Source organism: Epinephelus moara, chromosome 20 (assembly GCF_006386435.1).
Source record: "Epinephelus moara isolate mb chromosome 20, YSFRI_EMoa_1.0, whole genome shotgun sequence".
Classification (NCBI taxonomy): domain Eukaryota; kingdom Metazoa; phylum Chordata; class Actinopteri; order Perciformes; family Serranidae; genus Epinephelus; species Epinephelus moara.
Genome location: NC_065525.1, coordinates 45,982,722 through 45,997,646, shown reverse-complemented (window position 1 = coordinate 45,997,646; position 14,925 = coordinate 45,982,722). Strand labels below are relative to the sequence as shown.

The 14,925-nt window shown below is 44.6% G+C and overlaps 2 protein-coding genes across 2 annotated transcripts; one reads left to right on the top strand and one right to left on the bottom strand.

The window, feature by feature from the left end:
* Nucleotides 1–637: 637 nt before the first annotated feature.
* Nucleotides 638–5,299, top strand: psma1 (proteasome 20S subunit alpha 1). The gene is made up of 10 exons (XM_050074292.1): nucleotides 638–712; nucleotides 1,579–1,623; nucleotides 1,729–1,830; nucleotides 2,603–2,706; nucleotides 2,801–2,889; nucleotides 3,018–3,088; nucleotides 3,209–3,338; nucleotides 3,634–3,713; nucleotides 4,505–4,609; nucleotides 4,999–5,299. Exons 1-10 carry the CDS (start codon nucleotides 710–712, stop codon nucleotides 5,062–5,064), a joined length of 795 nt encoding a protein of 264 aa, XP_049930249.1. The 5' UTR covers nucleotides 638–709; the 3' UTR covers nucleotides 5,065–5,299.
* A 2,714-nt stretch (nucleotides 5,300–8,013) lies between these two features.
* Nucleotides 8,014–14,503, bottom strand: ric3b (RIC3 acetylcholine receptor chaperone b). Its single transcript, XM_050074291.1, has 6 exons — nucleotides 14,259–14,503; nucleotides 13,615–13,841; nucleotides 13,232–13,310; nucleotides 12,909–13,002; nucleotides 11,990–12,120; nucleotides 8,014–9,174 (listed from the first exon to the last, which is right to left on the bottom strand). Exons 1-6 carry the CDS (start codon nucleotides 14,377–14,379, stop codon nucleotides 8,699–8,701), a joined length of 1,128 nt encoding a protein of 375 aa, XP_049930248.1. The 5' UTR covers nucleotides 14,380–14,503; the 3' UTR covers nucleotides 8,014–8,698.
* Nucleotides 14,504–14,925: the final 422 nt, after the last annotated feature.

Sequence of the window (14,925 nt, the reverse complement as noted above, 5' to 3'; positions counted from 1 at the left end):
AGTCATCAATGAAAACAATGAATAATTAATACACACACACACACACACACACACACACACGTGAGCACTAAACTCTTCTGCTGCTGCTGATTAAACATCCTGCTTATTCTACAGTGTTGTTCTGTACTAGTAGTGCTTTAAGAATTCTCCTTTTCCAGTTTGTAAATTGTTTATCCTGTTGTTGTTGTGTTCAAAGAACTCTTTCAAACTGTTTGTTGTTTGTTTGTTTCTTTTTTTGTGCTTTGTTGTATTTTCAGAGGGGCAACAGATGAAAAATACCGTCTTGTATTTATTAATTTGCACTGTCCTTTTCTAAATAAACTAAACTTTAAATTATAACTACAAAATGTCACACAGTGTAAAAATGTCAATAACTGTCTGCTGCTACTTTTTATTTTGACATGAAAGTAGATTTTAAAAATGTATTTCTATTGTAAAAAATGTTTAGCTGCATTTTTCTGGATTCTGGATCGATTTGTTAATTTTGATGATTCATCTTTTTTTAATTTATACAATGAACTAAAATTCCGTGAGAATTCATTTTTATTTACTTGTTTACATTTTATTGTTTGCAGCCAGAATCAACTTTATTCGATCACTGATCAGAAATCGGTGCTCTGTTGTTTTCCCCTGACGTCACGTCCAGGAAAATAAATCGAGTAGAGATCAGCTCAGCCGGAGGAGAGCAGATCGTGTGTCTGAAGCAAAGATGGTAACTATGAATTAAATCTGAACTACGCTCATTAGTCTAACACTGTATAACATGTCTACACTGTAAATAACTCACACAGTGTTCGTGACGTGTCATTTACTGTTTGAAACTAGAACGCGGGCTCATTTATTAACAGCAGGCTAACGTTAGCCGGCTAGCTTGTGGCTGCACTGTGAGTAAGCAAAACACCGACACTGTTAGCTAGCGTTAGCCGGCTAATGTTAGCTGCTTTGATAGCGGCTGAGTGACGTGTGTCCACAGAAACGGTTCACTGCTAATTAATAGTATAGTTACTGACATTAGCGGCTGATAGTGTAACTGCGTTGCTGATTGATTGGCCGCTCAAACAGTTAGCAGGCTAACGCCGAGTAGCTAGCAGACGTTAGCATCAAGTTAAAGTGTGAAGTCTTTACTTTCGTTTTCCTTCAGCTCAGCGGCCCTCAGCTTCAGACTAATAACTCCTATTGTGAAGTCAACACATGTCGCGTTACTTCGTGTCGCTGCTCCCTGTCTGTAGTAATTCAACAAACTTTCCTACTGTCGGTTGTTATCCAGCTAATGTCAGTTAGCTTCCCGCAGGACGGAGGGTTTAGTGTCCCCGGCGCTGTGAACACCTGATGATGCCTGAGTCTCTGTATCTGCACACAGAGCTGCACTCATGAATTATTCAGTCGTGTTTGTAATTTAAAGCCTGAGTCTAGAAGAGTCCAGGCTGCAGACAGACTCAGCCTGGTGTGTAGAGACAGGCTAACCGAGGAACCCGCTCATAATGCAGGATAACTATGTAAGATCAGCTCATATACATACATGTTGTTTCATGTTCCTGTAATGTCACTTTACATGATCGTTTCTTTTTCTTCCATTAGTTCCGCAACCAGTACGACAACGACGTGACGGTATGGAGCCCACAGGTCAGTCTCTGTTTCTTTATTAACCTCACAGTGTCAGTAACTGTGTCACGTCAGTGTCATGTCGGTGACATGGAGATAACATGAGCGGTGTTGATGTTGGTGCAGGGCCGGATCCATCAGATCGAGTATGCCATGGAGGCAGTGAAACAAGGCTCTGCAACTGTAGGACTCAAATCCAAAACCCATGCAGTCCTGGTGGCTCTGAAGGTGAGGTCATTATCTCTCAGTATCTCTGCCTCCTGAAAACTTTCAACACTGTCGACTGCTCCTGTTGACAAATGCTTTACTTTGTTACCGTGCCAACGCCCGCCAGAGACAACAGGTCCGCACACAGTTTAGGCAACGTCAAGCTATGACATAGGTTACAGCACAGGCTATGCGTCGACACAGAGCCTGTGCTGTAGGTACAGCACTGATTCAGTGCGGAAGCATACATCTGGCTTCATGCTCCTACAGTAGCTGTGGGGGGACAAATCAAAACCAACAAAGAAACATAAGAAAACACCAAGGCAGCGGCTCACTTGTGGCTGTACAGCAAGGCCCTGTGTAGATTCCCCTCAGTTACAGGTCCACACCTGGTCAGGAAGCTCTCACAGCAGTGATCCATCGGCCCACACTGTTAGCTCCGGGCAGGACGCCTCCCAGACACTGAACTCTTACCACAGCAAGAGGACCCATGGTTCCAGTCAGTGTAGCTCAGGTGACTTAGCATGGAAACATGGACTGGCGTACAGCTACGCTGGGGTTTAGCCTCGGTGACACGTTTTACTCACCATACATGACGAGTAAAGCTTCAAGTAGAAATTGCTCCCTCCTGATGTTTACTATATCCAACTGAGTTTTTTATTTGGGAACAGTAAACCATGACATAACTGTGTGATGTCATTGTTTAATGGAGTGTTTAAATATTAACGAACAGCTGATCATGTGTCAGATTCAGCAGCAGTCAGAGAACATCTGTGTTTGTGTGTCTCTGCAGAGAGCTCAGTCTGAACTGGCTGCTCACCAGAAGAAGATCCTCCATGTTGACAACCACATCGGCATCTCCATCGCTGGACTGACTGCTGATGCCAGACTGCTCTGGTAGGTCACTGACGCCTTGATGATTTTCAGTGAACCTGTGAATCTATAATATATAATAAGTGATGAAGTTATCCTGACACCTTCTCCTCCACAGCAACTTCATGCGTCAGGAGTGCTTGGACTCAAGGTTTGTGTTCGACAGGCCCCTCCCCACGTCTCGTCTCGTCTCTCTTATTGGCAGCAGTATCCTCACTTCTGGCAGCTTCAATCTCTGTTGTAAAAATGTTATTTTCTGTACACCACAGTCTCAGTTTTCCTTGTGTGAATACTCTGTGAAGTAAAATGAGAGTGAACCTTAACTGAACCTTCAGAAACCCAAATCCCGACACAGAGATATGGAAGGAGGCCGTACGGCGTCGGACTCCTCATTGCTGGCTATGATGTGAGTTTGCTCACTCAGATATTTTATTTATCTGCAGTGTTATTCTCCTATAAAAGAATAAAACTCGTACTGATTTAAAGTTTGACCGTATCTCTTGTTGTGTTGTCGCGTGTCGTCCAGGACATGGGACCTCACATCTTCCAGACGTGCCCGTCAGCCAACTACTTTGACTGTAAAGCCATGTCCATCGGCGCGCGCTCTCAGTCTGCACGCACCTACCTGGAGAGGTTCATGGAGAAGTTCTCTGACTGTAAGATGGTCTTTATTTCACTTCACCTTGTTCCATCATATCAGTATTTTTGCATCTTTGGTTTCATTTCTTTTTGTTCCTGGATGTCCAGAAGAGGCGTCGTTAGTGCCATTAATAACACGTGTTACTGTCTGCTGTGTAAACGGTCTGTTAGTGTCATGAGATGACGGTTTGCTCATCAGTGATCTCATTTAGCAGCTTCACAGTTTAAACATGGGCGGCCTCAGTACCTGACAGTGTCCTCTGCCTGCTGACTAACATGTGAAAATACTTAAAGATCATTTGTTGTCTTCAGGTAATCTGAATGAGCTGGTGCAGCACGGCCTGCGTGCTCTCAGAGAAACTCTTCCCACAGAGCAGGACCTCACCACCAAGGTACGCCAGCTGCCTCCTGTTCAACACTCTGCTACACAACAGACCAGTCGTCTCTGTCTTCATTTGTGTCTTCAGTCATGTGTTCGTCCTGCCTGTGATAAAACTTGTGTCTGTCAGAGCAGTGAAACAGATGAGCGTCAAACTGGGGTTGTGGGATAAATGTGGGGCCACACCCGACTCAGCATCTTGTCAGTCGAAGGCTGACGACACAAACATTTTATGATATTTTCCTCTTTGTCCATATACAGTTTGAACTGGGTTCACTGGGACCTTCAGGGTGATGGTGACTTCATGTGATATAGTAAACAAGCCAAGTTAGCCCTCCAAACTAATGTGCGCTAACTGTGCTAACGACGGATCAGAAATGTGCAGCAACACCTTTTGTAGACACAAGATATGAAACAAACTCAGACTCACCCGGGGTCTGTGTCTGCAGCTTCCTGTACTGGAGAGCAAAAGAATCATCAGGCAGCTGAGAGGTTGCCAGTCTTTGAGTTTCAGGGTGCAGCCTTAGATCAGTATGAATCCAACACCTCACCCAGCAGGTGAAATGAGGCTGAATCAAATCTACTCTTTTCAGTAAAATCAAAACTTAAGTTTCTGTACATTGAATATTATTAATAACTTCATCAAAACAACTAAATCCACCCTAAATGAAGTGTAACCATGACAGATGCAGATTCAGTAAAACGATATGAAAGCTCAGCTGCAGTCAGCGCTGAGGATGATGTTGATCTTTTAAATGAAACACAGCACAGGTCGTTTCTTATTTTCACTCGTCCGTCTTTCAGAACGTGTCCATCGGCATCGTGGGGAAGGACATGGAGTTTGTCATCTATGATGATGATGATGTTGCTCCGTTCCTGGAGGGACTGGAGGAGAGGCCACAGAGGAAGGTACTGTGTGAAGGATTTATTAATATCATCTTCCTGCTGTTTGTTTTCTTCTGTTTGTCTACCATGGATGTGATTGGTCCAAACTGGAGCTCTGTACCTGCTGAACACTGTTGGTTATATCAGATGTGACCTCAGTCCTCCGTGTCGTTAACCAGCAACACACAGTTAAAATATTCTCACGTTGGGGGTCATGGGGGAAAAACAAGATTTCACTGTTGTTATTTGCTGAAGGACATTAAGTTATAATTTACAGGTGTGTCTGTTGAACGCAGATTTCCCGTTATTGATTTGTTAAACTGAATATTAATGTGAATGTTGGACAGACTGATGTGTGTGTGTGTGTGTGTTTAAACCGCTCCTCTGTGTGTGTGTGTGTGTGTGTGTCTCAGGTCGCTCAGCCTGCAGATGAACCTCCCGCCGCCGGAGAGGCGCCTGATGAGCCCATGGAGCACTGAGACGTTCTGTTAGTTAACTTCCTGTCATCAGAGGGGGCGGGCACAAACCCAGGCCGACCTGACACTGAACTGTAACTCAGTAAATATGACGGGGGGGGGGGAGGGGGGGGGTGTTGTTGTGACGTGCCACTCGCTGAACTGTCAATCCAAAATATTCTGCAAACATCAGTGTGATGTTGCTTTTGTATGAGCAGTCGACCATTATACAACTAATAAAGTCTTTTTTTGAATTGTGCTGCAGCTCTTTATTAATTAAATCTGTTTCCTGTTTGAATTCACAACAATACTTAAGTGTTTGGATCAACAACACTACAGCTGACAAACAAACAAACAATCTGATCCACTGCAGTGAAAATAAATCAATGTAAAAGTCTTCAGGAGTTACAAGTGAACCCAGATCATTTTATTTAAAGTTACTCATAATATTTTAATCACTGATAAACACACAGGTCCTTTTTTCAACAGAGAAGAAATAAATGAAGTTTATAAAAGTAAAAATCTTTAAATAATTTAGAACACAAAAACAGCAGGTTCGTTAAAAGCTTTAAATGTTGTCAGACGAGAGTCTGTTAATGTCAGGCAGGTTTTCTACAGGGCTGAACTTCATTGATATTACAGCTGCTGCATGATTTACAATATTAGAAGGCGAGAAACATTTTTGCATCATTATTTCTATTTTCTTTGTAAAATGCATTAAAATGATTTAGGTGTGATTTGTGTGGAGCTCTGCACTGAGTCACAGTGATCTCTGAGCCTGCTGAAAATGATTTGTGGCCAGGACGTGTGCAGCACGACTATATTTGATTTAAAATGATATTTGACACATTTAACAAATGCTGTTCCTCCTGTGATGTGAAAATGACTTCAGCCACACTGATAACATTTAAACTGACCCTCGTCTTGTTCCCACTTTGTTGTCACTGAGTTTAAAACGACAGTTGTCAGATTTGTTCAGAGAAAGTTGAGAAAAGGCACGAACACCTCAGTAAACTGCAGAGATGTGAGTCATGTGACAACATGTCATCAGAGCTTCTTGTTATCGACTCATCTGAACTAAAACAGCGTCTGTCTGGTGTTCATGAACTTCCTTTGTACAGTAAGACATGAAATATAATAAATAACATTTCCTCAACAAAAACATACTCTGAAGTCCCAGGTGTGAGTGTGTGATGGGAGCAGCAGGTAATGAATCAGGTCCAGTACTGACTGAGGTCTGCAGCAGTGAACACAAAGCTCTATCTCTGTAGGGATCCTTTCATCATCAATGGATCCTTTAACTAAAGTTCCTCCTGCCTTCCTGCCATTAAAATATTATATATTAATATTATTTTCTACAGAAATCTTTTAACCAATTCAGTCCTGATCATATATTTCAACCCTTTAAACACCAGTTTGTTCACATGCTACTGTTGTTTTTGACTTGTTTACTGTAAACAAAATGCTCAGTGCAGTTCTTGATGGTCCCCATCAACAATGATTCTGATGCAGTTTTATTGTTAGTGCAGTAAAGTGAAGGTGTGAACGTCCCTGAGGTGAAACACTACAGAGCTCTCAGTCTGTACTGGGACCAGTTTCACAAACTGTTGTTCCAGTTAGTCACCTGGAAACAGAAACATGGGAGACAGGGTCCAAACTTAGCGTTAACTGGATGTTTACATGATGCAGACTGATGTTGTTGTTGTTTGTGTTTGGAAAAGTTTTTATGAGGCTCCTGCTTTTGTTTCTTAAAGAGACTGGAGGATGAAGCTGATGTGAAGCTGATGTGAAGCTGACGTGAAGCTGATATAAAGCTGATATAAAGCTGATGTGAAGCTGACGTGAAGCTNGTTTACATGATGCAGACTGATGTTGTTGTTGTTTGTGTTTGGAAAAGTTTTTATGAGGCTCCTGCTTTTGTTTCTTAAAGAGATACGACAAGTGTCAGAGCTGTTTCAGGAACATAAACTACACCTCTTTGTTTTCTGTCTGGAGGATGAAGCTGATGTGAAGCTGATGTGAAGCTGATGTGAAGCTGACGTGAAGCTGATATAAAGCTGATATAAAGCTGATGTGAAGCTGACGTGAAGCTGATGTGAAGCTGATATGAAGCTGATGTGAAGCTGACGTGAAGCTGACGTGAAGCTGACGTGAAGCTGATATGAAGCTGACGTGAAGCTGATATAAAGCTGATATAAAGCTGATGTGAAGCTGACGTGAAGCTGATGTGAAGCTGATATGAAGCTGATGTGAAGCTGACGTGAAGCTGACGTGAAGCTGATATGAAGCTGATGTGAAGCTGACGTGAAGCTGATGTGAAGCTGATATGAAGCTGATGTGAAGCTGACGTGAAGCTGATGTGAAGCTGATATGAAGCTGATGTGAAGCTGACGTGAAGCTGATGTGAAGCTGATATGAAGCTGATGTGAAGCTGACGTGAAGCTGATGTGAAGCTGATATGAAGCTGATGTGAAGCTGACGTGAAGCTGATGTGAAGCTGATATGAAGCTGATGTGAAGCTGACGTGAAGCTGATGTGAAGCTGATATGAAGCTGATGTGAAGCTGACGTGAAGCTGATGTGAAGCTGATATGAAGCTGATGTGAAGCTGACGTGAAGCTGATGTGAAGCTGATATGAAGCTGATGTGAAGCTGACGTGAAGCTGATGTGAAGCTGATATGAAGCTGATGTGAAGCTGACGTGAAGCTGATGTGAAGCTGATATGAAGCTGATGTGAAGCTGACGTGAAGCTGATGTGAAGCTGATATGAAGCTGATGTGAAGCTGACGTGAAGCTGATGTGAAGCTGATATGAAGCTGATGTGAAGCTGACGTGAAGCTGATGTGAAGCTGATATGAAGCTGATGTGAAGCTGACGTGAAGCTGATATGAAGCTGATATGAAGCTGATATGAAGCTGACGTGAAGCTGATATAAATCTGATATAAAGCTGATGTGAAGCTGACGTGAAGCTGATATGAAGCTGACGTGAAGCTGATGTGAAGCTGATATGAAGCTGATGTGAAGCTGACGTGAAGCTGATATGAAGCTGATATGAAGCTGACGTGAAGCTGACGTGAAGCTGATATGAAGCTGACGTGAAGCTGATATGAAGCTGACGTGAAGCTGATATAAATCTGATATAAAGCTGATGTGAAGCTGACGTGAAGCTGATATGAAGCTGACGTGAAGCTGATGTGAAGCTGATATGAAGCTGATGTGAAGCTGACGTGAAGCTGATGTGAAGCTGACGTGAAGCTGATGTGAAGCTGATATGAAGCTGATGTGAAGCTGACGTGAAGCTGACGTGAAGCTGATATGAAGCTGATATGAAGCTGATGTGAAGCTGATGTGAAGCTGATGTGAAGCTGATATGAAGCTGATGTGAAGCTGATGAAGCTGATGTGAAGCTGATATGAAGCTGATGTGAAGCTGACGTGAAGCTGACGTGAAGCTGATATGAAGCTGATGTGAAGCTGACGTGAAGCTGATATAAAACTGTCCTGTCCTGTTCTCACACCTCTCATGCTCCTCCTGCCCGTCTGATGGAGACACGTTCAGACTCAGGTTCAGACTCAGGTTCAGACTCAGGTTCAGATTTAAAAGAAGACGCAGCAGCCGTCCTCACAGACAGCCGGCTGGAGTTCAGTCCTGTCGGAGTCAATGTGAAGCTTTCTTCGCTCTCCTCCTCTTGTTCCTCCGCCTCACAGCGCCGCAGGAAGTGTCTGTCTCCGTGGTTCTGCTGAGGTCCTCCATCTTCTCCTGCTCCATCATGGACGTCATCTTCAGAGTGAGCTCCAGCTCCTTCAGGACAGCAGCCAGGTCCTCCTCTGGGACGCCCAGGTCGATGTCACGTGCTCCCTCCGTGTGTTCATTCACGTTCACCCTGTCCTTTAGATCTCCCTCTGATGTCACATCCTCTTCACTTCCTGCTGTCAGATCAGACTCTCTGTCTCTGTTCAGGTCCTCCGCTCCGTCAGCAGCCTGTCCTCCACCTGTAACATCCTCAGGAAGGTCGTCTCCGTCAGCCTGCGTCCTCTCCGTCTCTGTCTCCGTCTGTAGATGGCGGTGCTGCTGACCGTGATGACAGCAGCAGTGGGGGCGTTCCCACGGCTGCTGACGCTCCTCGCCATAATCTGCACAGACGTCACAGAAACATTTCATCAGTCACAAACTGATCAGCAGATCACAGATCAATGAATCGACCACTTCTTACTCCTCAGACCTGCTGATACATCTTTAGTCAGAGATGGAATGTAACTAAGTACATTAACTCAGGTACTTTACTTTCTATTGCACACAACTTTCTCCTCCTCCTCCTCCTCATCTTCATCTCACCTCTTCATGCTGTACTTTTTACTGCACTACCTGTCTGACAGTCTTCAGGATCACATTGATTTTGTGATCAACTGAAGAGTTCCTGTGTGCGCTGCTCCTGAAGCTAAAACAATCCTGTTGGAACATGCGATGGTCTTATGGACAGACCTGAACAGAATCTGCAGGGTTTTTAATAGTTTTCAACGCTGATCTAAAATGAAAAATATGCTGAATGTTTTTTGGGTTGTTGTTTTTTTGCTGGTAATGTGGTCGACAATATTCATTTATGGTAACAACCGTTTTTGAACCCCCTCAACAATTGATCCCAATCCAGTCAGTAAATGCACCTCTGTCATTTTCCAGGAACAAGTTGAAGTTATCCACAGAGACCTGTCCACTCCTCCATCTCCTCCTCCTCCCAACCTTTGCCCTCCCTCAACCTGCCTACCTCTCTCAGTTCACCCCAGTCTCCCTCACAGACTAACCTGTTCTCATGGCGGGAATGAAAGCTGCCACTTGCACCCTGGACCCTATCCTATCCCATCCCATCTCATCAAGGCCTGCCTTCACACTTTATCGCCGCTCATCACAACAATAAGTAACTCCTCCCTTTCTACTGGCTCTCTCCCACTCTCCCTCAAACTTGCTGCTGTCACCCCCATCTTAAAAAAGCCTGGACTCAATCCTGACATCACGAACACCTACAGACCCATCTCCAACCTCCCTTTCCATCAAACTTCTGGAGTGTGCTGTTGCTTCATGACTTAAAGCCCACCTCTCTGCCAATAACCTCTATGAATCATTCCAGTCTGGTGTCCGTTCCCAGCACAGCACTGAATCTGCCCTCCTCAAAGTCTCAAATGACCTTCTCCTCTCCTCTGATGCCGGCAAACTCAACATGCTCGTACTACTCGACCTGAGTGCAGCATTCGACGCCATCGACCACTCCGTCCTTCTCTCCCGCCTTGAAACCACTCTTAACATCACCAGCACTGCTCTCTCCTGGTTCAACTCCTACCTCTCCGACAGACACCACTTCATCAGCATGAACAACTGTAAATCCCCCACTGCTCCCCGCTTCCAAGGTGTTCCCCAAGGTTCAGTACTCGGCTCCCTCCTCTTCATCCTGTACATTCTCCCCCTCAGTCACATAATCCGCTGTCATCATGGACGTCAGTTTCACTGCTTTGCTGATGACAATCAGCTCCATATCTCCAACAGAGCCATCACTCCCGCTGCTCACTCCACCCTCAACAACTGCATCACTTAAATCAAATCCTGGCTGCAAACCAACTTCCTCAAACTTAACTGTGAAAAATCCGAAGTCCTCATCATCATCATCATCATCATCGGCCCCAAATCTCTCATCAAATCCACCCATAACTTCTCCGTCTCCATCAACAGCTCCACTCTGCTTTCCTCATGTTCGTAACCTTGGTGTCATCTTTGATCAACCCTCTCTTTTGACCAACACATCAAACACATCATCAAATCAGCCTTCTTCCATCTCAGAAACATCACCCTCCTCCGTCCAACTCTCATTCATGCATTCATCACCTCCAAACTGGACACCAGCAACAGCCTCCTCTACGGTTCATCATCCAAAACCCTCAAGAAACTTCAGTAGGGGCGTTGGTGGCTTGGTGGTGGAGCGGGCGCCCCATGTGCAGGGCTGTTGCTGCGGCGGCCCGGGTTTGGCTCCAGCCTGTGGCCCTTTGCTGCGTGTCACTCCCTCTCTCTCTCCCCCTTTCACACTTGACTGTCCTATCGATTAAAGGCAAAATGGCCCAAAAAAAATCTTTAAAAAAAAACAAACAAACAAAGAAACTACAGTATATCCAGAATTCTGCTGCTCGTCTTCTCACACACCCGTGACCACCTCACCCCTGTCCTTCATAACCTCCTCTGGCTCCCCGTCCCCCAACATATCCACCTCAAACTCCTCATCATTACTTTCTAAGCTCTCCACACCCTGCCCTCCTTTCATTGTCTTGTTTGTATGATTTTTATTAATGAATCCCAGGCTCTGATTGGTTTAAAGGCGTCTCAGTTGTTTTGGGTCAGTGGTGGAGTTTTGAGTTCTGCAGGTGCAGATTCTGTACGGACCTGATCATAGAACATGCTGCAGAGCTGTAGATTAAACTGCAGGAAATGACACATTAATGCAGCAGGAATATTCATCCACAATATTCATTCTGAGCGCAGGACTTTAAATGTAGTGGAGTATTTCACAGTGTGGTATTAGTACTTTGGCTTCTGACTACTTCTTCCACCACTCATAAAGTGTTTGTCACCTCGTTCAATCCAGGAACTTTGAGTTGCAACAGATGAACATGATGTCGTCAGTATTTGTCAGCTGATACTGCGTCGCAAGTCCTGAGACTATAAATCTAGATATAATCTTTGTTTACAACTGAAACTAAAACTAAAGCTCATCATGTGGAACAAACACAAATTCAGACTTCCTGTCGTCCAGGAAGCTGCTGGTTTCACTTCATGCAGATACAGAGCTTCATCGTGCTGCTGCTGCTCTCAGTCTGTAGATGGTCTGAGATTTAACATCAGAAATGTCTCTGACTCTGCCTGAGACGCTTCACCAGGGAGCAGCGACTATGTCTGTGCACGATCATGTACCTTCCCAGTCCTCCTGGCTCTTCTTCTCTGGTGCTATGTTGTCCACCAGCTGGCCCTCCTGCATCACTCGAGTGATCTCAGTCAGCTGCTGCAGGAGACTCTCCTCCTGATCCGCCGTCACCCCTTTCACCCTGAAACACACGGAGAACACTGAAGCACCCTGAACGTCCTCCGCTCCTCGGCTGTAACAGCTAACAGACTGTACATTTACACATTTAACCCCCGTTACATTTCTTTACTGATCAGCTGATGGAGTTTTGGTTGCTGATCAGTTTGACTTTCTTCTTTTTTTATACTCCTTTAATATCACCGAGGATTTTCTGATCTGTAACTTTGCCTCATGGAGAGCTGGGTGTGTTTAAGGAGGGAGAAATACAGTCCGTTCTGTGTGTCTGAACACTGAGGGGAATAAAACCAAATACACACAGAAATAAAAAGTCACTTTAGAGTCAATAATATTTCTATATTTTCCAATATTTGTCACATGTTAGTGACATGTCTCAGTTGTTCTGTAACATAAATGTGGCTCAGTATTTTCTGTCCACTCAGAGGTTGTTGGAGACTCTTTTCTTCACTCAGCTGTTTCCTGCTTATTACTGTATCTGTAATAAATATCTGTCCTGATTTATTTGAATTTTCCAGCTCAGTATTTGTGAAGATAGAAAAGAGCAGATGTCAAACGTGGTCGTAAAGCTCTGAAAGGAATAAAAGGAATCAAAACTTTGGGCCGATTGGAGTTCATTCATGAGAGATGATCATGTGACAGGGTGAGAACAAACTGCAGACAGGATGGGAGCGTCGTGTTCGTCTCTATCTCCGCTGTAGAAAAGATGATTTCAGACATTTAATTAAATAATGAGCTCCATTAAAGGAGTGGCTCCTGTCAGGAGGGGCGGGGCTATGACATGACTCCACCCACCTGTCAGGACTGTGGTGGGCGTTAGAAACGATGTTCTCCATCACCAGCTCCGTCTCCCTCAGTTTGTCCTGCAGCTGCGCCAACTCAAAGTCGGCTGGAGAAGAAACCAGGACAGAAACAAGTTTGAAGACAAACACAGATTAAACAGATTAAAATCCGACCACCACACAGACAATACAGCTGCGGCCTGTAGGGACGAGGCATTTCATTAAGGTTTAAGAGAGCTGAGGACATTCTGACTCTTCATCAGTGGAACACATTCAGATGGTTTTTATCTTGAATGAGATGAGAAATGTTTCAGTGTAAGTGACGCTGATACTCACTGATCTTTCTCTTCATGTTCTCTGAGCGAACTGAAGGAAACCTGCTCTCTGATGGTTTGTTGTTCCCCTTCGACGTGATCTGACACACAGACACACAGAGACAGACAGACAGTAACAGGGTTAAAACACATCACAGCTCATCCCCCAGCAGAGTGTGTCCAACATCAAACTGTTTCTGTCACAGGAACACGTCTGCTCTCTGGAGTCAAACCTCTCAGTGATCTGAATATATGTTTATATGTCTGGTTGTGAGTTTGACTGCTGCCTGGACGTGAGCAGAACAAATTAAATGAAAACTTAAAGATCCTGAGAACATTTTAAACTGACTCTGTGTCTACAGTGTGTGATGAACGCAGCGGTCTGCTGAGTGTGCGGCGTCTGACCTTGAACAGGATGTAGAGGATGTAGAGAAGGATCCCGAAGCCATACACAGGGATGATCTGTCCCGCCAGGTTGGACTTCCCTCCCGTCCCAGCTCCTGTCCCTGCTCCCTTGGCTCTAGCTATGGCCTCAGAGTTATGAGCTCTGGAGAAGCTGGAGCCGGCGGCCCGCTGACCTCGACCCTCCGGCGCCATCTGACGGTGCATCATGGGAGGGAAGTGACCTGAGCCTGCAGGAGGAGACGATATGAGGAGGGGGAGGAGTCAGTGGAGGGGCCACAGGTGCCAACTGGCACATCAGCTGCAGCTCTGTGTAAATAATAAACTGGCACCTCAGCTGCAGCTCTGTGTACCTAATAAACTGGTACCTCAGCTGTAGCTCTGTGTACCTAATAAACTGGCACCTCAGCTGCAGCTCTGTGTACCTAATAAACTGACTGTTGTTGATGATATAAATGACAGCAGGTGTCAGGTGTGTTTGTCGCCCTCTTCAGGGAGGAAAGTGTAACTGCAGGATGAAACACCAGCAGGTGATGTTCAGTATCAAATAAAAACATTTAAATAATAACCTGAGGACACACCTGACCAGCTCAGGATGTACACACGCGCACACACACACGCACACACACAGGTAAGAAGTGACGCACCGTCCGGCCGCTCCGCAGCATCCTTCCTGCCTCGCGACAGCAGCATTTTGGGCAGCAGCAGCGCGACGCAGAGCACGAGACACGTCGCGAGGGTGACCTTCTGAAACGTTGACATGGCCATACCGACAGGTGAGCCTCCAGGTGAGCGTGCTGATGATGTGTGACCGCTTTACGGTGAGATAACGGAGCAGACGGCGGCTCGGTGAGTCTCATCCAGCCGTTTACTTCCTGATTGACCCGAGGACCGGAAGTGAGCCGCAGCTGTAACGGAAGTGATTCACCACCGGGTGGCGCCAAAGTACCGTCAAATTGATGTAATGTAATGTTTATACATTTATTATTATTATTATTATTATTATTATTATTATTGATAATAATAATAATAATAATAATAATAATAATTCTTTCCACATCTACAAAAACAAAAATTTAAAAAACATCTTTTTGTAATAGTTCATATTATAGTTCATAAATCAAAATTTATTCTAATTCAAAATGTCAAAAATAAAAATTAGAATCTAATTATAAACTTTATTTTCAATAATATAATTTATGGAGCACATTTCATAGTTTTCCTGTTTTCTTGTTGTATTTTGTTCCTTGTGGATTTGCAAACCTTCCTGTGAGCACAGGTGTGGATGTGACAGGAGCTGGACCACCTGTGCAG

Bases quoted from the DNA above. Each gene is read 5' to 3' on its own strand.
- psma1 (XM_050074292.1), top strand. The intron at 2,890-3,017 runs GTATCCTCACTT...CTGAACCTTCAG, and splicing joins CGTCTCTCTTATTGGCAGCA to AAACCCAAATCCCGACACAG. The intron at 3,714-4,504 runs GTACGCCAGCTG...TCCGTCTTTCAG, and splicing joins AGCAGGACCTCACCACCAAG to AACGTGTCCATCGGCATCGT.
- ric3b (XM_050074291.1), bottom strand. From the start codon at position 14,379: ATGGCCATGTCAACGTTTCAGAAGGTCACCCTCGCGACGTGTCTCGTG. The intron at 13,842-14,258 runs GTGCGTCACTTC...CTCCTCCTGCAG, and splicing joins TGCTGCGGAGCGGCCGGACG to GCTCAGGTCACTTCCCTCCC. The intron at 9,175-11,989 runs GTACATGATCGT...ACGTCTGTGCAG, and splicing joins GAGCCAGGAGGACTGGGAAG to ATTATGGCGAGGAGCGTCAG.